At 51.7% G+C, this 23,552-nt stretch overlaps 1 protein-coding gene across 3 annotated transcripts in view; it reads left to right on the top strand.

Moving 5' to 3' along the window:
* Positions 1-23,552, top strand: part of PAX7 (paired box 7) — a 117,720-nt gene that overhangs the window by 39,031 nt on the left and 55,137 nt on the right. For all 3 annotated transcript variants that reach the window (XM_039703132.1, XM_039703130.1, XM_039703131.1), the window contains exon 6: positions 13,344-13,543. In XM_039703132.1, the coding sequence (XP_039559066.1) occupies positions 13,344-13,543 (200 nt within the window). The remainder of the gene's footprint in view (positions 1-13,343; positions 13,544-23,552) is intronic.

The following is a 23,552-nucleotide window of genomic DNA, read 5'->3' as shown; positions in this document are numbered from 1 at the left end:
GTCTCCTGACCGAGATGATTTTTGGGCAGAGCAGGGTGGGAGCAGTTCCATGGGAGCGGGATGTGATCCCAGGGTTGTCGTTGGGCTCCTGGAGGAGAATCCCAATTCCAGCACCTGTGTGAGAAGCTGCCAGTCCATCCTTTATTCCTCCTGCCCTGACTGTGATGCCTTTTGGGGCTACCTAAAAACAGTGGCCAGACAAAACAAAGGGAATAAAAAGCAAGTGTATTTATTGAAGGGCCCTCAGGTAGGGGCTGCACCTAAAAATGGAGCACAGCTCACAGGTTTTCACACTTATAACTTTGGTTCATTTGCATATTGGGGGTTCATCTCCCAATTACAGCTTCAGCTAATGAAGTCATTTACCCCAAGTTTGCTCCCCCAACTCCCCTTTGTTTGGGCCCTGAGGCAGTGAGGTGTCCTTGACTGCCAGGCCTGGAGAGGAATTGCTGTGTCTGCCCAAACGGGAGAACAGCAGCTGCCACTGCGTGTGGAGCTCAGAGTTCTGCACTGAAGAACTGCAGGGTCACAAATACATGGGAAAATACAAAAGCTCAAACGCTGAGGCATCGGCTGGTGGCTCCGAGCAGCCCCAGGAGCGCGGAGGAGCCGCTCTGTCCCTCCCCTCGTTCCGCTGCCCTGCCCGGGCCGGCGCCGCCGCATCCCCCGGCCCGACCCCTCCGGGCCCCGCGCCTCCCTCCCTCCCTCCCTCCCTCCCCCCGCGGCATCCCGGGCTCCTTCCCGGGGGTTTTAATATTCAGGCCGTACCTTCCACATGAGCAGTGCTGAAGAGCCGGGTGTCGGGGTTTATTGATATCACCCGGGGCCGCGCGGGGCTGTCAGCTGCACATTCAGCCTCCCGCGACCCCCTAAGGTGCGGGTCCTGGCAGCTCTAAAGGAATCCGCACAAAAAAAAATCCCTTTTTTTGTTCGGCCCAAGGTGAGACAATGCGGGCAGGGCCCTGCTCCAGATGACAGCGCTGATAAAGGAGCGCGGCGCAGGGATATCTTCCTTTCTTCGCGCTCCTTCATTCAATCCTTCTTTCTGTCACTCGCATTCTCTCCTCCCTGCGTTTCCCTTTCTTCTCTTTCTTCTGGCGGCCGCGGCAGGGCCGGGCCCGGGGGTTCAATCGCGGGCGAATGTCACAGCCCCGCTCCCGGCGCATCCCGGGGCCGCGTCCCGCTCGGGGCCTTTCTGCCGAGCGCGTCCCGGGGGTTCCTGACATGAATGGAGAGCTGGGAGCGATTTTTTGGGGGAAAAGCGGGCAGGGGAGGGGGGAAATGCGGAGAGAAAGAGAGAGGAGGTGGGAGAAACGCGGGAGGGAAAGTGGAGTTTGCGGCGAGGCAGGAGGGCGTGAATATCCACATAGAAATATATTTCTATGTATAAATACATATCAACGTATTTATAAATATATAGAAAATTAATAGTATAGAAAATTAACACCCAAATCAAAGAACACAGGGACACAGCGAGCAGGCAGGGGATAAAAAATCAGATATTCCAAAAATCCTCTGTGAGTTTTGCTGAATCCCTGATTTCCCAGCTGGAGCACGAGAAGAGGGAAGGAAAGAGGCAGCTCGGGGCCACCTGATTTCCCAGCTGGAGCACGAGAAGAGGGAAGGAAAGAGGCAGCTCGGAGCCACTGGGATCTGTCCCTGGATCAGGGATCTGTCCCTGGCACTGGGATCTGTTCCTGGCACCGGGATCTGTCCATAGCACTAGGATTTCTACCAAGCCCTGGGATCTCTCCCTGAATCAGCGATCTCTCCCTGGCATTGGAATCTGCCCCTGGAACAGGGGTCTGTCCCTGGTATTGGCATCTGTCCCAGCACTGGGACCTCCCACTGGCACTGGGATCTGTCCCTGGCACCGGGATCTGTCCATGGCACTGGGATCTGTCCCTGGTACAGGGATCTGTCCCTGGCACTGGGATCTGTCCCTGGCACCGGGATCTGTCCATGGCACTGGGATCTGTCCCTGGAACAGGGATCTGTTCCTGGCACTGGGATCTGTCCATGGCACTGGGATCTGTCCCTGGCACCGGGATCTGTCCATGGCACTGGGATCTGTCCATGGCATTGGGATCTGTTCCTGGCACTAGGATTTCTACCAGGCCCTGGGATCTCTCCCTGCATCAGTGATCTCTCCCTAGCACTGGGATCTCTCCCTGGCACTGGAATCTGCTCCTGGAACAGGGATCTGCCCCTGGTATTGGCATCTGTCCCAGCACTGGGACCTCCCACTGGCACTGGGATCTGTTCCTGGCACCGGGATCTGGGAAAACAAGGAAAGCAGGCAGGGCTGGGGTTGAGGTTTTCTCTTCTTTTTTGCTGGGGCCAGGATGAATTGTACGAGACAGTATTTCTTGTTTGGATTCAGGTGTTATTAGTTTTTACCTATGTTGCAGGCTCACAAACTGAGTTTTACAGTACCTGAACAAACTAAAAATGGAGCTGTATCTTTCTCTTTATAAGGCTTTTTAAAGATAAACTGTTTAATTTAGAAATGACCTAATTTTTTTTTTTTTTACTTTTAACGTAGTAACTAACTACTTGTGACTTGTAATGTGGATTTTTAAAATCTAATTGCACAATATTACTTAAACTTATGAAGAGGAAGGTGAAGAAGGACTAGCTTCTGTCTTAAAACTTCTATCTTGTTTTTTATATTTTACTACATTCTATAACCTTAAACCCTTATGTTTCCTTCTATGTGATATTATACACTTTTTTTTAACAATACACTAATAATCTTAGTTTTGTTATTTAATTTTGGAAGCTTTCTCTACAGCTCTGGGTCAGATGCAATGTTCTCCTGGGGGTCAGCACAGAAAGCCTGAAATTCTCAGAAACCTGAAATTCTCAGGGTTCCAACAGGCTGGAGCTCAGGGTGGGATCCCAGCCAGGTGGGCACCCCCAGGGTGACCCTGGCCCTGGCCCTGTCCCTGCCAGGAGTGGCACGGAGTGATGGATCCCAGTGAGCTGGGCATCCCCCAGGTGTCCCTGGCCCTGGCTGGAGCCAAATCCCAGTCCAGGAGTGGCACAGATTGAAGGATGCCAGCCCCAAACTGGGGCTGAGGACCCCCAGGGTGTTCCTGGCCCTGACCCTGGCTGGAGCCATATCCCAGTCCAGGAATGACACGGGTGCCAGCCCCAAACTGGAGCTGAGCATCTCTGGGTTGTCCCTGTCCCTCTCCCTGCCAGGAGTGGCACGGATTGGGTGAATCCCAGCCCCAAACTGGAGCTGGGCATCCCTGTCCCTGTCCCTGTCCCTGCCAGGAGTGGCACGCGTTGGTGGATGCCAGCCCCAAACTGGGCCGAGGGTGAGGAGGAGCAGCCGTGCCCAGCCCACAGAGCTGCCCCAGGGCCCAGAGGAGCCGTGCCAGGACAAACAGGGACAGGGAATGTTCCCCTCTGCTCCTTCCCCCGTGATGTCCCAATCCCCAGTGCCACAGCCACGCTGTCCCTCGGGCCTGGCAGTGTCCCTGCAGGCCGGGATCCGGGCTGGGATCCCTGCCCTGGAAATCCAGGGATTGTCTGGGATGGGATCCCTGGAAATCCAGAGATTCCCCAGGATTGGATATCCATCCCTGCTGCCTTACCCTGTAAATTGGATCCCTGTAAATCCAGGGGTCATCTGGGATCAGATCCCTGTAAATCCAGAGGTTATCTGGGATCTGATCCCTGTAAATCCAGGGGTTATCCAGGATCTGATCCCTGTAAATCCAGAGGTTATCCAGGATCTGATCCCTGTAAATCCAGGGGTTATCTGGGATCAGATCCCTGTAAATCCAGGGGTTATCTGGGATCAGATCCCTGTAAATCCAGGGGTTATCCAGGATCTGATCCCTGTAAATCCAGGGGTTATCCAGGATCTGATCCCTGTAAATCCAGGAGTTATCCGGGATGGGATCACTGTAAATCCAGGAGTTACCTGGGGTCGGATCCAATCCGATCCCTGTAAATCCAGATACACCTTGGGCAGTCAGAAGCCTCCAAGGCTACACCCAAAATGGACAATGGGCACGAGTTTTTCAGACAATTATAAATTTTTAACCCCATTTGCAGGTCAGGGGTTAATGCTCCAATTACAGCTTCAGGTAATGAAGTCATTTACCCCCAGTTTGCTGCCCCCAACTCATTTTGTTTATACTTTTCAGGGCCTGAGGCTGGAGGGTGTCCTTGAGTTCAGGTCCAGAGGAATTGTTGTGTGTGAATAAAACAGGAGAGCAGCAGCTGACAGAACAGGCTGTGGAGTTTGGAGCTCTACACTGAAGCAGTACAGGGTCTGAAAACTAGAAAAGCTAAATCCTAAGGCATTGCCCTCCTTCTCTCCTTCCCTCTGTGAAGCACACGTTCGCTCTCCTGTGAAAATGTAAAAAGTTCAATAAAGGACAATAGGAGAAAAGGACCATAGGTTAAAGGTTATTATGAGTGCTGTTATCTTTGGGGATCGTATTTAAATATTTTTTCTATCACATCAGTCTGTTGCATATTCATAGACCTTTATGCATAGTAATATTTTTCTCTAAACCAGTTTATATGTTTTGAGAATTGTTTATCCTGGCTCCTCCCTCGGTCTGGTTTTTAGAGCACGTGGGTTTCTTGGTTGTTGTTTTAGTCTTTTTTTGTCACCTCCAGTTTTTGGGCCTTGGTCCACACTGGTTTTAGATGGCGAGAGCTGATAATTGGAATATCTGTAGCAGGTGTCCTCATCCTGTGTTCATTGGATGTTATCCCATCCCAGCAGGCATTTTAACACAAGTATAGTTATTTCACTACTATGCTTAATTAACAACAGAAATAAAAAATATATCTTTATAACAAAGTTACTCAGACACTGCATGTATAAAATCCATTTTAATATTTGCAAACGGCCAGTATTATAATATGCAATATTATATTTATTATATATTATATATTACATATTATATTATGGGTTATATATTATATAGTATATAGTATATTATGTTACATGTTATATATAATACATAGTAAATAATGTATAATATGTAAAGAATATATTTCTATAATATATAAATGCTAATATTAGAGATAATTTATATGGTGTATATATTATAATATAATATATCTGTAACACGTCCCTCTCTCCGGGCTGGATCCTGCGCCTGCCACAGGCACGAGGCCATGAATATTGAATGCCAGAGGGGCCTTTTATGGACCCCACAGATGTGCCGGGACTCGGGGCCGGCCCCATCACCTCGGGCCGCTTGAAAAGGCCGAACAAAAGCCCGGAGAGAGAGGGCGAGGGGCGGAGGGGGCAGGGAGGCGAGGAGCAGGAAAAAGTTGAAAGCGAAGAAAAGAGGGCTGGAGTTGATGGATATTCCATCTGTTTGTGTCCAGGGCACTCACAAAGGACGTGGCTCCTGTCTGCCCTCCCTCCCTCCCGGGCTGCCGCCGAACGGTCGCCATGGGTTGGGTTTGTTTGCCTCCGGAAGGAGAGGAAAGTTTTGGGGTTTGGGGTGTGTGTGGGGACAGGGCAGTGGGGTCAGGATCAGCCCCGTGGATCTCACTGTTTTCTGGGATCAGATGAGCTCCGTGGATCCCGCTGTTCCCACTGGGATCCTCTGGAATCCCATCTGGATCAGGTCAGCTCCATGGATCCCGCTGTCCCCACAGGGAGCTTCTGGGATCACATCAGCCCCATGGATCCTGCTGTTCCTACAGGGATCCTCTGGGATCTGATCTTGGATCAGATCAGCCCCATGGATCCTGCTGTTCCCACAGGGATCCTCTGGGATCCCATCTGGATCAGATCAGCTCCGTGGATCCCATTGTCCCCACAGGGATCCTCTGGATCTGATCTTGGATCAGATCATCCCCATGGATCCTGCTGCTCCCACGGGATCCAATTTAGGATCAGATCAACCTCGTGGATCCCGCTGTTCCCACAGGGATCCTCTGGGATCCCACCTAGGATCAGATCCCTGTGGATCTCTGTGGATCCCTGTGGATCCCAAACGGAATATTTAACCAAAGGAAAGTTCTGTCTGGAATCCTTTTCTATGTTTATTGGATGTTATCTTATCTAAGCAGGTATTTTAATATAAGTATACTTATACCAGCTATTTCATTAATTAACAACAGAAATAAAAACGATATCTTTATAACAAAGCTACTCCAACACTGCACACACAAAATCTATTTTAACATTTGTGAAAAGCCAATATTGTAATATGCATCTGTAACAGTGCTGGGAACAACAAAATCATGGCAGGACAATTCTGTGCTGCCTTTTCGGGCTCCTCGAGGCCCTGTTTGCACCTGGATGGGGTCGGTTTGCTCCTGCCCGGGAAAGAGGAGCTGGGAAGGCCGGGAGAGCTCCAATTCCAGCTTCTGGAGCTGCCAGTGGGAGGCCCAGCTCAGGAGAGGATAAATCCCAATGTCCCGCTGATCCCGGCTCGTTCCGTGTCCTCCTGGGGTGAAAAGCCAATATTATAATATGCATCTGTAACAGTGCTGGGAACAACAAAATCATGGCAGGACAATTCTGTGCTGCCTTTTCGGGCTCCTCGAGGCCCTGTTTGCACCTGGATGGGGTCGGTTTGCTCCTGCCCGGGAAAGAGGAGCTGGGAAGGCCGGGAGAGCTCCAATTCCAGCTTCTGGAGCTGCCAGTGGGAGGCCCAGCTCAGGAGAGGATAAATCCCAATGTCCCGCTGATCCCGGCTCATTCCGTATTCTGGAGCAGCAGGAAGCTCGGGATGTGCCATCCCACCTCTCCTGCCCCACGGGCATTGCTTGGGATGGTGGATCCAGGGATTCCTCCGTGCCTGAATCCCAAAGATTCCTCCTTCCTGCCCCACAGGCGAGGCCCAGGGCAGGATCTTACCTGTAATCATGGGATGGGTTGGCTTGGATTGGGTTGGGTTGGGTGAGTTGAGTTGAGTTGAGGATTGGATTTGATTGGATTGGATTAGATTGGGTTGGGTTGGATTGGATTGGCTTGGATTGGATTGGATTGGGTTGGATTGGATTGGGTTGGGTTGGGTTGGATTGAGTTGAGTTGGATTGGGTTGGGTTGGAGTGTCTTGGGTTGGGAGCATCCTCCTGCCACAGGCAGTGACTCCTTCACTATCCCAGGCTGCTCCCAGCTCTGTCCAGCCTGGACACCTCGAAGGATCCAGGGGCAGCCACAGCTTCTCTGGGCACCCTGTGCCAGGGCCTGCCCACCCTCACAGCCGGGAATTCCTTCCCAATATCCCGCCTAAACCCCCTCTCTGGCAGTGGGAAGCCATTCCCTGTGTCCTGTCCTCCATCCCTTGGCAATTGTCTCCATCTTTCCTGTGGCTCCTTCAGGCCCTGGAAGGCCACAATGAGGTGACTCCCAACTTTGGGACAGTTCAGCCTCTTCTCCAGGCTGAACTATCCCAAATCCCTTGGCCTTTCCTGCCGGGAGCTGCTCCATCCCACTGATCCCTGTGCACCTGGGCTGGGCTGGATGGAGAGGTCTGGAGCAGGGGATCCTCTGGGGGCTCTCACCTGGGGCTGCTCAGATCCTGCTGGCACCTTCCAGTGGGTTTTCCTTCCCTCCTTCCCTCCTTCCCTCCTTCTCTCCCTCCCTCCTTCCCTCCTTTTCTCCTTCCTTCCCTGCCTCATCCCATTAAATCCCAGTCAGCCACCTCCGGGTGGGATTTACGGAGCATCCCCGTGGCTGCAGCAGCTTCAGGGGGAGTTTGCTGCAGCCAGGTGAAACACAAGAGGTGCAGCCACAGCCCAGCCAACCCCAATCCCACACTATCCCCAATCCACACCATCCCCAATCCCACACCATCCCCAATCCCACACCATCCCAAATGTCGCCAGTCCCACTCCCTTCCCAATCCCACTCCCTTCCCAATCCTTCTCTGTCCCCAATCCCACTCTGTCCCTAATCCTGCTCCCTCCTCAGTCCCACTCCCTCCCCAATCCTGCTCCCTCCCCAATCCCAATCCTGTCCCCTCCCCAATCCCAATCCCGCTCCCTCCCCAATCCCACTCCCTCCCCTGTCCCAATCCCGCCCCCTCCCCAATCCCAATCCCGCTCTCTCCCCAATCCCAATCCCACCCCCTCCCCAGTCCCAGTCCCGCTCCCTCCGCCCTCTCCGGCTGGTTTTGGGGCGGTGCAGCCGGCGGGCAGAGGGAGGCAGGGCAGGGCCCGTGCCCGCAGTGAATGCGGCCCCACGCCCGGCGCTGCCGTCCCGCTGCCAGCGGCTCCAGCACCGGCTCCTTGCGGAGCATCCCGGGCTCCGGCTGAGCCTGGAGGGCCTCGCTGCGCCGGCTCCTCCTAATCCCCTTGATTAATTGAACTCCGCGGCCAAGGGGAGCCCAGAAGCTGCGGCTGGAGAGGAGGGAGGCGGGGGAGACGGGGATGGGGACACCGCCAGGCCCCGACTGCAGATGGCTTTTCCTCATCCCTGCCTCCAGTTCCAGCCTCCTCCTGCTCCTTCCAAACCCCTCCAAAGGGCTCTTGCTCGTTGTTCCCCGAGGTGAGCCCACAGCTTTGCTCAGGAATGGATTTTGGGGCCGTAATTCCCACATTTCCTCATGCTGGGATGAGCCCCGGGACAAGGCCAGGCTTCTCTTTGTGATTTTTCCCCGCACTTCTCTGGCCGCTCCAGGGGGGTTTATTCCCTTTCCCAGCTCCTCCTGAAGGTGCAGGACTTGGCACTGCCCCACACAAACCCTCAGCAGGTCCCTCCACGGGGCCACGTCTCCCCTTGGCTCCCAAAAATTGCCCAGACATTGGAACATCTCCCTCGGAGCAGCGGGAAGAGCTTCCCACTGCATCCCTGCTGCCACTCCCAGGATGAAACCTCAGCCTTTTTGTTCCTGAAATTACCATTTCTTTCTAAAAGCAAAGAGATCTGGGCAGTTTGAGCTTTTCATTCTGAGCTGCAGAGCAGTTACTCTGAAAAAGAGATGAAAAAACAATGGGATTGCTCCAAAAAATCCCAAATACAGCGGGATGAGTGTGAGTCCTGTAACCCATATGCTTCTCTCCTGGTTTTCCTTTCTCTCCTGGCTTTCCCTTCTCTCCTGGTTTTCCCTTCTCTCCTGATTTTCCCTTTTCCCTTCAGTTTTCCCTTTAGTTTTCCCTGTTCTCTTCAGTTTTCCCTTTCCCTTTAGTTTTTCCTGTTCCCTGCCTTGTCCTGCTGGGGCGTTTTCCCCCTGCTCACTCCCGGCTCTGCTTTTCCCGTCAGTCTTTCCCGGGATGAGCTCCCGGTGGAGCTGCTGTCGGCCAGCCTGCTGCTTCCCATCCTTCATCCTTCCCACCCAGCGAGGTGCTGCTGGAAATTTCTGCACCTTCCCCTTTGCAGGCTGAGCAAGGCTAAAACACCACCAGGTCATTCCTGCGGCAAAAATCCCTGGAAATCTGAGGGAAAAATTTGAGTGTCCCCCTGCTCCCGCTGCTGGCAGCCACTGCTCACACAGGGATGGGTTGGAAAAAATGAAGGGTTTGAGTTTGGGATGAATCCCCAGCTTTGGGATTCTCCACAGCTTTGGAAAACCAGTGGCACAGGAGCTTTGGGGAGAACGTGGGAATGGATTGCCCGGGACATTGCAGCTGGTTGGGAATGGGAACGCCCTGTGGGGCTGGGAGGTGAGGGAGCTGCTCGTGGGGCGTGCTGGATGTGCCAGGAGCCCGTCCCAGCTGGAAAGCATTCCCTGTCCTTCCCCACATCCCTGCCTGACAGCAGCAGCTGCTCCGGCTGCGAGCAGCTGCTCCCAGGCATTCCCTGGGAGTTTTCCTCGCTTCCAGCTTTGAGGTCGGGCTCTTGGAGCCGGGCACTTGGCACCGGGAGCTGTGGCTGCTGTTCCCAGCCCTTCCCGGCCCCCGGGGTCACTGGGGATGGGGGCGGGGGCGGCTCCCGCCGGCTCTGGCACGGCTGGAAAATGGGGATAAGGCCTGGCAGGAGCCACGGAAGCTTGGGAATGGAGAGGTTTATCCTGATCTTGGTATCAGTTATCTCCACCCTTTTCACCCTGGAATCAGCACCACGGTGGGGACAGAGGGTGACAATCCCTCGGCCTCTCCCGAAACCTCGTGGACAAACCAGGGATCCTTTAACAGAGCTGGGGGGTTTCCCTTCCCAGGTGGAATTTGGCAGAGATCCTTTCCCGAGGGGTTTTCCCTGCCCCTGGGAGCTCTGGAGCCCAGGAGCAGGATGGGAGGAGCAGCCGAGCTCATTCCTGATGGAGCAGGAGCTTCAGGGAATGTGCTGGAGCTTTCCAGATGTGCCTTGGCTCCTCCAAGGCCCAGATGTGCGGGCTCCTACCTGCCCCACATCATCTGGGGCCCAGATGTGCAGCCCTGCTGTTCTCAAGCACAGATGTTCCTTCTCCTGGAGACCCCAGACCTTCCCTGGGAGTGGACAAATCCCAAAAATCCCATTTAGAAACAAATTCTGGTGACGCGTGGGAGAACTTGGAAAATTTTTTAGGATTTTTTTCTTTAGGATCTTTAAAACGTGGGGCAGTTGCTGCCCCTCTGAAGCTGTCAGGGAATTTCTCACTGATTTTGGGGGAAGAAATTCAGAAATTGAAGGGTTTGGATGTAAAAGCTGAACATATTTAAGGCATTTAATGGGGTGCCAGAGCCCGAAGAAGGGAAAACTTCTCCAAGGGATGTTTTTTCCTCCAAAAACAACCCCTGGAGCAGAGCTCCCCTGGATCCAGCACCTTCTCTGAGGTCCCACAAGCCCCGGGACATAAAAGGAATTTTGTCAGGAATGCAGAGGCTTTTTGTGGTGATCTCAGTACAAACGAGGCGGCTCCGGGGGGATCTGTGCCTCCCACCCCTCAAACCCCCCAGCAGCTGTCGAGAGCCACAGCTGCAGCTCCCAGCGCTGCCAAGAAAAAAAGCAGATTTTTGGGTGATGATAATATAGGAGCCGAACAAAAAAGGGGGAAAAAAATAGGCTGGAAAACACAGTTAGAGACTTCAGGGAACTTTATGGTCAAGCTGAGCTTATGTAAACCTGCTTTAATCCTAAATTAGCAAAGGTTCGCCTGAAAGAAAAAGGACTTTGCTGTGAGCACGATTTGGTTCTGGCTCCCAGCGAGGCTGGGTGGTTCCTGTGGAAAACAACAGCCAGGCTTGGGAAGGGAAAAAATCAATTAGTCCAGTGAATTCTCTGTTTTCTTGGGAAAGAAGGAAGAGGTGGCAGGGCCAGAGCTGTCCTGACCTCGGAGGTTTCCCGTGTCACATTGTCCCTTCTCTGCTGCCCTGGGCTGGGGACACATTTTGTGGCCTGGCTGAGACCCTCCAAAATCAACATCTGCACCCCACAGGGGACCCATAACCCCACACGGAACATCTCTGGAGCCCAGGATTGCTCCAGGAGAGACAACATTGGAGTTGCAGCTCCTCCAAAGGCTGCTGAGGACCTGGGGGACATCCATGTGGGGCCTTCTGCTCCATCTCCAGCCAAAAACATGGGGCAAAACTGGGTTCATTTATTCCAGCTGGCTTCACCAGAGCCCCAGGAGGCCACACCTGGTGCTGGGATCACGGCAGGGAGAAGGGAAAGGGAAAGGGAAAGGGAAAGGGAAAGGGAAAGGGAAAGTCCAGGTGGAGGAATAAGTGACTGATTAAACACTGGGAAAGGACTGGATGGAGTCTGAATTCCGTAGGAAATTTGGGAGTTGAAGAGCTGAGTTGTCTCCTGTGGGCAGCCCAGCCTCCAGTGAAGCCAAGCCGGAAGGGTTTTTTCATTTGTAAAAATTCCCAATTGTTCCTCTTTCTTTTCTTTCCTAAGTATAAAATACTGAAATCTTCAAGCCCTTGACAAAACACCGGAGAAAATTGGGCAGCACATCATGTGTTGACAACATTTCAGTTCCTGTCTTTTTCAGGGCAAAATGGGCAACTCTGTTACAGGAATTTCCAAGGAAAAATGGAAATTCCTTGAAATAAGCCAAACACTGGGAGTTCTTTTCTCTGTAACAATTTGAATCAGGGACTATGGGCTCCCCTTTTTCTGTGAGAAGTTTTGATTTCCCAAGGTTTTCTTAGCAATGTGGGGAAAAATAATGATAGCAAATGCCATAAACAGCATAAAAAGAGTGGATGTTCTGTCCACAGGACAGAGAAACTGGAGATTCCTCACCCTGGAAGTGCCCAAGGCCAGGCTGGACAGGGCTTGGAGCAACCTGGGACAGTGAAAGGTGTCCCTGCCCGTGGAAGGGGTGGAATGGGATGAGATTTAAGGTTCCTCCCAGCCCAAACCAGCCTGGGACTCCAGGATTCCCATGGCTGAGGAGACTGAGGCATTTTGTTTTTCCAACTTATCACTTCTATTGAATTTTGCTGCACTGCAGATACTTTTCCCAACAGGCTGTTGTCACACATATACACATATTCTAATATATAGAATACATAGTTATATTCTAATATATAGAATATAGTTCTATAGTTATAATATATTATACATTCTATATATCTATATATAATAGAATATATAGATTCTACTATAACTTCTAAACTCAGCTTACTCTATATAACTACACTCCTACATTACAAACTCATCATCTTATTAATACAGTTTCTCACTTAAGGTGTATTCTTACTTACAACTATAAAAACATATTTATCATTTTTCTACTTAATGTCTGTGTATTGTACTTTTACATTAATCCAATGCACAGCCTTTTTGTATCAATCTAATTTACATTAAGCTAATTAATCTGTATTTAAATTAATCGAATTAATCTATTTTTACATTAATCTAATGTACAGCCTTTTTCTAAGGTTGCAGATGAAACCCTTCAGTGTTTGTAGAAGTTTCTGTTTTTCCGATTCCCATATGGGAAGATTCTCACATGGGAACATAATTCCAGTCAGCAAAATTTCAGCAAAATAAAGCTGACTTTGTTGGGGTCTTTACAGAATTCACAGAATCACCGGGTTGGAAGAGACCTCCAAGATCATGGAGTCCAACCCTACCCCAACACCTCAACTCAACCCTGGCACCCAGTGCCACATCCAGGCTTTGTTAAACACACCCAGGGATGGTGACTGCACCACCTCCCTGGGCAGCCATTCCAGAACTTTATCACCCTTTCTGTAAAAAACTTTTTCCTGATATCCACCCTATATTTCCCTTGGTGCAGCTTGAGACTGTGTCCTGTGGTTCTGTCAGTGCTGCCTGGAGAAGGAGCCCAGCCCCAGCTGGGCACAGGCACCTTTCAGAGAGAGTAGGGAGTGATGAGGGCAGCCCTGAGTCTCCTTTTCTGCAGGCTGAGCACCCCAGCTCCCTCAGTCGCTCCTCACAGAGCCCAATATTTTCCCCCGTGGGACTGAGCCCCCTCTCCTGAGCTCCCGTTTGTGCCTCTCCGCAGGGAACCGCCTGGACGAGGGCTCAGACGTGGAGTCGGAGCCGGACCTGCCGCTGAAGCGCAAGCAGCGCCGCAGCCGCACCACGTTCACGGCCGAGCAGCTGGAGGAGCTGGAGAAGGCCTTCGAGAGGACCCACTACCCCGACATCTACACCCGCGAGGAGCTGGCCCAGCGCACCAAGCTCACCGAGGCCCGCGTGCAGGTAAGGCCCGGCCTAACCGGGTGCGGCCCGGTCTAAGCCCTCACTCCCCGGAGTAACCCTGTGCACCCCCGGGTTAACACTGCACATTCTGGCATATCCTGTGCAGCCCAGCCTAACCCTGTGCAGCCTAGCCTAATCCCATGCATCCCGGCCTAACCTCAGGCTTCCCATCCTAACCCCACACATCCCAGCCTAACCCCACACTCCCCAGCCTAACCCTGTGCACCCTACCCTAATCCTGCACACCCCAGACTAATCCTGCACTCTCTGGCCTAACCCTGTGCAGCCCAGCCTAACCCTGTGCAGCCCAGCCTGACCCTGCACAGCCTAGCCTAACCCTGTGCAGCCCAGCCTAACCCTGCACAGCCCAGCCTAACCCCACACTCAGCGCACCAAGCTCACCGAGGCCCGCGTGCAGGTAAGGCCCGGCCTAACCGGGTGCGGCCCGGTCTAAGCCCTCACTCCCCGGAGTAACCCTGTGCACCCCCGGGTTAACACTGCACATTCTGGCATATCCTGTGCAGCCCAGCCTAACCCTGTGCAGCCCAGCCTAACCCTGTGCAGCCCAGCCTAACCCTGTGCAGCCCAGCCTAACCCTGCACAGCCCAGCCTAACCCTGTGCAGCCCAGCCTGACCCTGCACAGCCTAGCCTAACCCTGTGCAGCCCAGCCTAACCCTGCACAGCCCAGCCTAACCCCACACTCCCCAGCCTAACCCTGTGCACCCCAGCCTAATCCTACACACCCCAGACTAATCCTGCACTCCCTGGCCTAACCCTGTGCATTCCAGCCTAACCCCACTCATCCCAGTCTAACCCCACTCACCCTGGCCTAACCCCGCTCACCCTGGCCTAACCCCACTCTTCCTGGCCTAACCCTGCTCATCCCAGCCTAACCCCGCTCACCCTGGCCTAACCCTGCTCTCCCTGGCCTAACCCCATTCTCCTCGGCCTAACCCTGCTCATCCCAGCCTAACTCTGCTCTCCCTGGCCTAACCCCACTCTCTCTGCCTGGAACATGGCTGCTCCTTCTCTGCTCCTTCACTTCCTTCATCTTAACAGAGAAAAACCTTTGCTAGAACGGGGTTAAACAATCAAATTAAAGCAGATCCATACTGGAAGCTTCCAGCCTGGCATGGACACACCCAGTCATGGGATTCCTGCAATTTGATAAGGATGATTAATTAGGATTTCTGACTGGTACATTGGGGGGTTCAGTTGTCCCAGGAGCTCGCCCCATGTCAGCCCCAAGGGCTTCTCGGCCCCATTTTCTTCTCAGATTGTGGTTGGAAAACAAAATGTTCTTCTTGGAAATACGGCTCCACAGAGTTTTAGGGATGCGTTAGGAGGTTAATAATTGTCCTAAAATCTTGGGGAAATGTAGGAAAACCACCAGGAGCCACCTAACTCTGGGATGGCACCCCACAGAGCTCCGGATCATGGGGAAAACCCAAAGCTCTTTGGGCATCACCTCCCCTTGGAGAGGAGCTGGGAATGAGGCGGCTCCAAGGTGGGAGCTGAGGTCAAATCCAGCTCTGCCTCTCGGGCCCCGTCCAACTCGTCGGCATTCCCACGGATTCAGGGAGGCCCTCTGCATTTGGCCCCTGCAGCGGTACCAGCTGCAGGGTTTGCATCCCCGTTGGGAGCGGCAGCCAAAGTTTGGCATTTTCTCTTGGAGGCCATCCCTCCGCCTGCCCGGGGGGGTTATTCCCGGCTGGAGCAATCCCACATTTCCCAGCCTGGCCCCGCGGAGCAGATCGGATTTTGCGACGTTTGCAAGTTCCGCGTGTGAATTTTCAGACAAGTTTTGTTGGGTTTTTTTTTTATCCCTTGGATCTCCCAAGAGCACAACAAGGGCAGGCTGTGGGGGGGAAAGCAGGAGAGGGGAGGAGCGGGAAGGGAGGGTTTGGAGCCGGGAATTCTGACATGGGCACGATTAATGGCCCTGGGGGGAGCAGCACACAGAGCCCCTTATGTGTCCCACATAAAGGCTGGGGCAGCACTGGGATCAGCAGATCCCAGGATAATGGAATCCCTCGGGAAGGGGGAGGGATTGGGGATTGGGGATTGGGGATTGGGGATTGGGGATTGGGGATTGGGGATGCAGCACTGGGATCAGCAGATCCCAGGATAATGGAATCCCTCGGGAGGGATTGGGGATTGGGGATTGGGGATTGGGGATTGGGGACTGGAGACTGGGGGGGTTACAGCAGTGAAATGGGGACCCCCACAGTCCATGCCCCCAGCAGGAATCCCGGGCACTGTGGGAGCATGGAAAGGGCTCTCCTGGCTCTCTCCTGCCAGAGAAATACTCCTGGAATGAGTTTTTCCAAAAGAAAATGAGCATTTCCAAAGGAAAATGAGCTTTTCCAAAGGAAAATGGACTTTTCCAAAAGAAAATGGTCTTTTCCAAAGGAAACTAGGCTGGGTTTTCCTGGGGGTGTCAGGATAAGGACGTGCTCACCCAGGAACTGCCTTAGAGTTTTGGGGTTTTCCCCTCCAATGTTTTTGGGTTTTGGAGTTTTTCCCTCCTGGGAATGGGGTGTCCCCCACTCCTGGTTAAGGATTTTTCTCAAAGAATTGTCCAGCACTCCCAGCACTGTGGCAGGTGCTGCCACCTCCCTGCAGCTTCCTCCTGGATTTTCCTGGAGCCATCATCCCACTAGAGGATGGCTGTGGAGACTGGAAAAGGAAATCCAGCACAATTTGGGCTGGCCTGGCTTTGATCTTGGCCCAGGGAGTTCAGAAGTGTGGATTTGGTGGCCGTGGAGGATCAGGGCCTGGGAAAGTGGCTCATTAAGGGAATGAAGCCACCCAGGGTTGGAATGTGTGAATTCCCTCGTTTTGTTTTGCATGTTTTTGCCCTAATTGTGTAGGTGGGCACAGGCTGAGCATGGGATAGAAAATGGATGTTCCTGTGGTAAATAATGGGAAAAAATGGGATTTTGAGGCAGAGCAGAGTTTAGGGAACACTGTGGGATGGGGCACAATGGACACTGAGGAGGAGGGGAAGAGCCCCAAAACGCCAGGGAGAGCACAAACCTTTCCCAAGGATCTGGGAGAACGGAGGGAGGAAGGACAAGCCAAAAAAAAAAAAAAAAAAAAAAAAAAACAAAAAAAAAAAAAAAAACCAAAAAAAAACAAAACAAAAAAAACAACACCAATTTGTTAATTAATTTCATTTAAAAAGCGCTTTTCCCTTGTCCCAAGCTGGGATCTCCCAATCCCTCCCTGCTCCCAGGCCCGGGGTGAGGAGGCTCCTGCCAGGGCTGTGCAGCAGCTGCTCTCCGAGGCACATTCCTGCTGCCTTTCTCATTCCAGCAGCCTGGCACGGGTGGCTCCTTCCCACCACCTGATTTTCTGGATATCAGGACTGATCTTCCACCGCCTCTCGGGACCTGCAAACGTCACTCAGCCAAGATCTTGTGCAAAAAAATTTAAAAAAATAGCCCCACACACAGACAAACCCACATGGGCACATCCAGCAGGGAATCTTCTCCCACCTCGGGGGCTCTCTGCTGCTGTGACTGAGTTTTTAAGCCAAGAGTTGAGTTTTGGGTGTAAAACGGCTCTGAGGCAGCAGGGCCAGCTCAGAGCAGGGGTTGTTTATGAGGCATGGAGGGACAGGACAAGGGGGAATGGCTCTAAACTGAAAGAGGAACAGTTCAGATGGGATATCTGGAAGAAAGTTCTCCCTGTGAGGGTGGGCAGGCCCTGGCACAGCATTCCCAGAGCAGCTGTGGCTGCCCCTGGATCCCTGGCAGTGCCCAAGGCCAGGCTGGATGGGGCTTGGAGCAGCCTGGGACAGTGGAAGGTGTCCCTGCCATGGCAGGGGTGGCACAGGAGGGGCTTTGAGTTCCCTCCAACCCAAACCACCCCGGGATTCATTCCATTATTCATTTCATGACTCATTCCATGACTCATTCCATGATTCCATTAAGGGTCTCACCAACATCTGCCCGTCTTCCTCATCCCTGAGCTCCACGTGTGGGGTGGGGGCAGAGGCACGGAGGGGTCTGTGACCCCAAAGAGGGACAGGAGAGCAGCTGCCCCACATCTGGTCCTCGTTCCACTCATCCCCTGGATCACAGCTCGGGGTGGCTTCCTTCCTGCATCCAGTTCATGTTCCTATTCCTACATCCAATTCCTGTTCCTATTCCTGCATCCTATTCCTGCACCCTATTCCTATCCTAATCTTATTCCTATTCCTATTCCTATTCCTATTCCTATTCCTATTCCTATTCCTATTCCTATTCCTATTCCTATTCCTATTCCTATTCCTTCCTATTTCTGTTCCCGTTCCTAATCCTATTCCTGCATCCCGTTCCTGCACCCTATTCCTATTCCTATTCCTATTCCAGTTCCTGTTCCTGTTCCTATTCCTACATCCTATTCCTATTCCTTCATATTCCTATATCTGATTCCTGCATCCAGTTCCTGTTCCTATATCCCATTCCCGTTCCCGTTCCCACTCCTATTCCTGTGCTGCAACCCCCCTTTGACACTCCCTGGGCAGTTCCAAGGGGATTTATCTTCCCTCTCTCTGCCCCTCTCTGGCAGAGGGCGAGCCCCCGAGTGCCGCTCGCTGTCCCCATCGCGGCGCTCCCGTTCCCGTTCCGTGCCGTGCCGTGCCGTGCCGTGCCGTGCCGTGCCGTGCCGTGCCCGGCAAGCCGCGGGCTGTGTCCGCCCGTCCCGGCGGGCCCGCAGCTGTCGGGGTGCCCGCAGCTCGGGCACGCTGGCAGCCCCCCAGGCCCCCGGGCGGCTCCGGAGCCCCGCGGCTCTGGCCGGGTCCCGGCCGCGCTTGGGGATGCGCGTTCCGTGAGTGTGAACGGGTTAATCCCGGCTGAGCCGAGCCAGAGATGAGCCCGCGCGGATTTCCGTGGGAATTCCAGGGATTTGTGCCTGTGCGAGGCGATGTCCTGACTCAGGGAATGTCCCGAAGGAATTCTCACCCGTCTGCGAGCCCCCCTTCCCTCCGCCCTGCCAGAAAACAATCCGTGAATGTCCCGGGCCTTAGGGAATTAACAGGAATTCACTCCGTTCGTTTGGTGGGAGCTTTGATTCTGATCTTGGATGTTTCCTGGGATTTTTCACCCGTTTTTGTGATTATCTCACGGATGGTGTCAAAGTTTTGATGTGGGGGAAAAAAAACCAAACCCAAACCTTAAAAGGCATTTTGTGACAACTTTGAAGCTTTTCTCCCTGGCTTTTCTCCTGGTGGAGGGACTTTTTCCCAGAACAATCCATTTCCCATAAACAATGGGGAATTTGTTTGTGGGGCGGAATTCAGCAGGAATTTTTGCCAGGAGATTCTTCTGTCGGGGTAGAAATGACTTCTCCAAGGTGTCGGTGTCACAAAAGCCACCAGGCAGCAGCCATGGGGTGGGGAGCTGGAATTAATCCTTGTCCTGGCCAATCCCACTTGTGGAGTGGTTTTCCCAAAGCTGTTCCATTTTTAGGGTGGGTTACCAACAACCCTCACTGTTTATTTCTGTTATTTCACCGGCAGGAAGAAATGAGAAGTAAAACAAAACTGTCCCAATTATCAACTTCCAGCTTGGAGATTTCTCCACTGGGAATGTTTCCCATGAATATTCACTGGTGCAGAGGGAATATTTCCAAATATTCTCCTTCTTTTCCCCGTGCTGTGATTGAGCCAGGTATTGAAGGCTCTGAAATTTTACATCCGAAAAATCAGCCAAGATTTCTCCCCCCAAAAATCCACAGAGGGTATTTTTGGCTCCTCAACATCACCTGGGGGTGATAAAAAGCCTTGGGGCAATCCTGGGATCTGGGAGCATTCCACAGAAATGTGGATTTTTGGGGATATTTCGTTCGGGGCTGCAGCACCTCAGCCCCACAAAAGGAATCATGGGTGGCTTCAGTGTTGGTTAATTACTAATGTATTTATTTTTTGTTGTGAGGTAGGATTAGGAGAAAGGTAAAATAGGTTTTAAATTCTTCAATTAATAAATTATAAAAATATTTATTAATAAATTAATTAATTATTTTAAATGTAATACATTAATAAATTTATTATTTAGTAATTAAAGGAAAGAGCAATAAGAATTAGAATTAATTTTTTAGAATACCTTTTTGTTTCTTAACATTACATTTGCATTTACATTTACCACACCGAGAAATTCCCTTTTCCATGGGAAGGAGCTGCAAGATCCAGCAGAAAATCCTTCCCCACCTGATCTTCAGGCAAGGATGAATTGTCTGAATTTGAATTCCAAGCCCCAGCATCTGGACAGGGAGGCCTGGAGAGGGACTTTGTGAAGGGTCTGGGGTGCGAGGACAGGGGAACGGGAATTCCCTGGAGCAGGGAAGGTTTAGGTGGGATTTTGGGACGAAGGTCTGGCTGTGAGCTGGGGAGGCCCTGGGAGAGCAGCTGGAGATCCCGGGAAGTGCCCAAGGCCAGCTTGGAGCACCCTGGGATGGTGGGAGGTGTCGAAATGGGAATAGGATCACCCTGAGGGTCTGTAGGGCCAGCTTATTTAGGATGTGGGGCAGGGAATGTGTGACCCAAAGGGAGAATTCCACAGCAGAAAAACTCCCTGATTCCCCTCCCCTGAGGCATGGAGGATCCAGGAGAATTCCCTCCCGGAGAATTCTCCTTTGAGGCATGGAGGATCATTTTACTGATCCCAGAGGATCTCTGCACCCACAGAATGGGGCCCTCTGGGGTCAGTAAAACTGGATTTTAGATCAAATCATGATTTTGTGCCGGGATGGGACAAAATCTGTTATTTTGGAATGAGAACCTTGGAGCTGCCTGCTCCGGCTGTTTGTGCTGCCCTGCCTTTCCTTGAGCCTGGGGGAGCCCCTGGTTGAGTCCTTGAGCCCCTGGTGCCCTGCAGGGGTGGGAATGGTTGGGTTTTCCAGAGGCCAAAGCCCTGGAGGAGCCCCAGTTTGTGTTTCCTGGCTGCCCCACACTATTGTGTTTGCAGGGACCCCCTGGCAGGGAGGAATGATGAACCTGGCTCCATGTTCTCAGAAGGCCAATTTATTACTTTATGATACTTTATTATATTAAAGAATGCTATACTAAACCACCCTAAAGAATACAGAAAGGATATTTACAGAAGGCTAAAAGATAATAATGAAAACTCGTGACTCTTTCCAGAGTCCTGACACAGCTTGGCCCTGATTGGCCAATGAGCCAAAACAACTCGCACCAAAATCCAGTGAAACAATCACCTGTGGGTGAACAATCTCCAAACACATTCCACATGAGCACAACACAGGAGAAGCAAATGAGATAAACATTGTTTTCCTTTTCTCTGAGGCGCCTCAGCTTCCCAGGAGAAAAGTCCTGGGCAAAGGGATTTTTCAGAGAACGTGAATTCTCTGAAACCACACCAAACCAAACCCTCCAGGCTGCACACATTTAGGGCAGCAGGGTCTGTCCCACTGGCCCCAAACCAAACAGGGCCTCTGGGGCTCGCAGGAGCAGAGCTTCTGCCCCAAGACTTCCTCCCCAGCCAGGGCAGGGACCAAACTCCTCGTGCTCCCCATCCCAGAGCTCCGGTTCCAGCCAGTAAAGCCCAGGAAGGGAGCAGTGGCCAGGGCTTCTCCCTCCGCAGGGACCCCGGTTTGGTTCATGGGCTCAGCACTGGGAATGTTCCCACCATCAGGAGCAGGCTTTGCTGGGCCAGCTTTTCATCCTCCAGCCACTGAAGCTTTTCCCCAGAGCTTTTCTTGGCGGAGGAGGTCTCGGTGGCGGGGCTGGAGGTGCGGCTAAACCCGGCCTGGCTGAGCCAGGAGCAGCAGAAATCTGCCCCGACACCTCCTGCAGCTCCCGGGCTGCAGCAGCAAAGCTGGCCCTGAAATGTTCCCCAGCAGCTCTTAAAGTTTGGCTGCCAGGAGAAAAATAAAATGTTTATAAAATATTTACAAAATATTGCAGCTTTCTCACAGCACCCAGCCCTTCCTGGTGTTTGTCCCCTGCCCCGAGTGCCAGCTCAGACCCAGGGTTAGGCAGGAATAATCAGGGAACCAAAACACAGGGATGGGTTTAAAGTTTATATTTGATTTGTATTTAATATAAATGATAATAATTTATATAATTATTATATTTTATTTATATTTTTATAATTTATAATAATTTATATTAAGTTAACATTTTATTTCTATTTCATATACATTATAATAATTTATATAAAGTTAATATTTGATTTTAGCAGCATCTCCTCTGCCAACTGGAATCCCCCCTGGCAAGGGGGTGATTACTAATGCATTTATTTTTCTGTTGTGGGCTAGGATCAGGAGAAATATAAAGTAGGTTTAAAGTTTTAAAAGGGTATCAAGAAAAATTTATTAACAGTAATTAAAAGAAAGAGAATAACAAGAAATTCATAAGAATTTGAGTAAAATTTTTAGAATTTTTTTTCTTTACAGTGATACACAGGGATAATCAGGGAAGCAAAACACAGGGGTGGGTTTGAAGTTTATATTTAATATAAATTATAATAATTTATATAAAGTTTATATTTGATTATAGCAGTATCTCCTCTGCCAGCTGAAATCACCCCAGGCAAACAGAACTTGTAAAATGTGGAGCTGGAAAACACTGATGGCAAACAGTGGCCAAAAGCTGCTGTTCCATGGGAATATTTAATTTATAAATATTATTAATTCTGTGCTGAGGGGTAAAGCTGCGGCACTGGGCAGGGCAGGGCTTGGAGCTGGGAGCTTCAGGAAGTCTCATGTAGAAGTGGAACCTCCATCCCATTCTCTCCATCCCATTCCCTGTTATCCCATTCCCTCCATCCATTTTCCCCCCTATCCCATTCCTTCCATCCCATTCCCTCCATCCCATTCCCCCTCTATCCATTTTCCCCCCTATCCCATTCCTTCCATCCCATCCCCCCTCCATCCATTTTCCCCCCTATCCCATTCCCTCTATCCCATTCCCTGCAATCCCAGTTCCCCCTCTCCCATTCCCCCTCTATCCCACTCCCATTTTCCTATCCATTTTTCCCCCCATCCCATTTCCCCTTTATCCCATTCTCTCTATCCCACTCCCCTCTATCCCATTCCCTGTTATCCCATTTCCCCTTTATCCCATTCTCTCTATCCCACTCCCCTCTATCCCATTCCCTGTTATCCCATTTCCCCTTTATCCCATTCTCTCTACCCCACTCCCCTCTATCCCATTCCCTTGAGGGTATTTTTAGGGAACATTGCAGCCCTCGAGGAACCAATCTCCCAATGAAATATTTCCCTGCTCACAAGAGCTTGTTTAACCAAAACCAGGTGGTTTCCCAAAAAAACCCCACTCACCTGTTCACTGAAATCCTACAAACAGCTGCCACCTCCAGGAACGGGGATGTGCCAGCAGAAATTCAGGCTGAATTCCCTGGATAATCTCATTTGTGAGGAGCCATTTGTTCTGCTCCACTAACCTGGTTTAAAATTGAATATTTCATATTTATCTCCACCACATCACCCAGCAGAGGAAGAGGCTCAGCACTGAACCGGAGCAGGGACAGCAGGAAAAAAAACCCAAATGGGTCCCAAATCTGCGTGTCCTGCTGGGATTTTTTCCCCTGTTCTGTCAGGAATTCTCTCGGTGGCCTCGGTGATGCTCCCACATCCCTGGTGTCACAACCAGCAGAGGAAACGTCCCCACTGTGGTGTGGTGTGGATTTAGGGGATCCCACCTGGAAGGATGGAGCAGGGAATATCCCAGGGCTCTCCCCAGCTCCAGTTCCTCCCTAAAACTCCTCTGCCCCCCCAAATTCCAGTTTTTGGTAGGACAATGCCCTGCTGTGTTTCAGGAGAGGCCCTGACCTGACAAAATCCCCTATGGAATATTTGGGGTATTCTGACCTGGCAGAGTCCCCCTTTTTCCAGCTGGAAGGGCCCTCAGCCAGCCCAGTGGAATATTTGGGGTGTGCTGATGCAAAATCCCCCTTTTCCAGCTGGGAAAGGCCCTCAGCTGACCTTGTGGAATATTTGGGGTGTGCTGAGGCCCCGAATCCCCTTTCCCCAGCTGGGAAAGGC

Source organism: Passer montanus, unplaced genomic scaffold (assembly GCF_014805655.1).
Source record: "Passer montanus isolate IOZ18808 unplaced genomic scaffold, ASM1480565v1 scaffold160, whole genome shotgun sequence".
NCBI lineage: Eukaryota > Metazoa > Chordata > Aves > Passeriformes > Passeridae > Passer > Passer montanus.
This window is presented reverse-complemented; position numbering and strand designations above follow the sequence as displayed.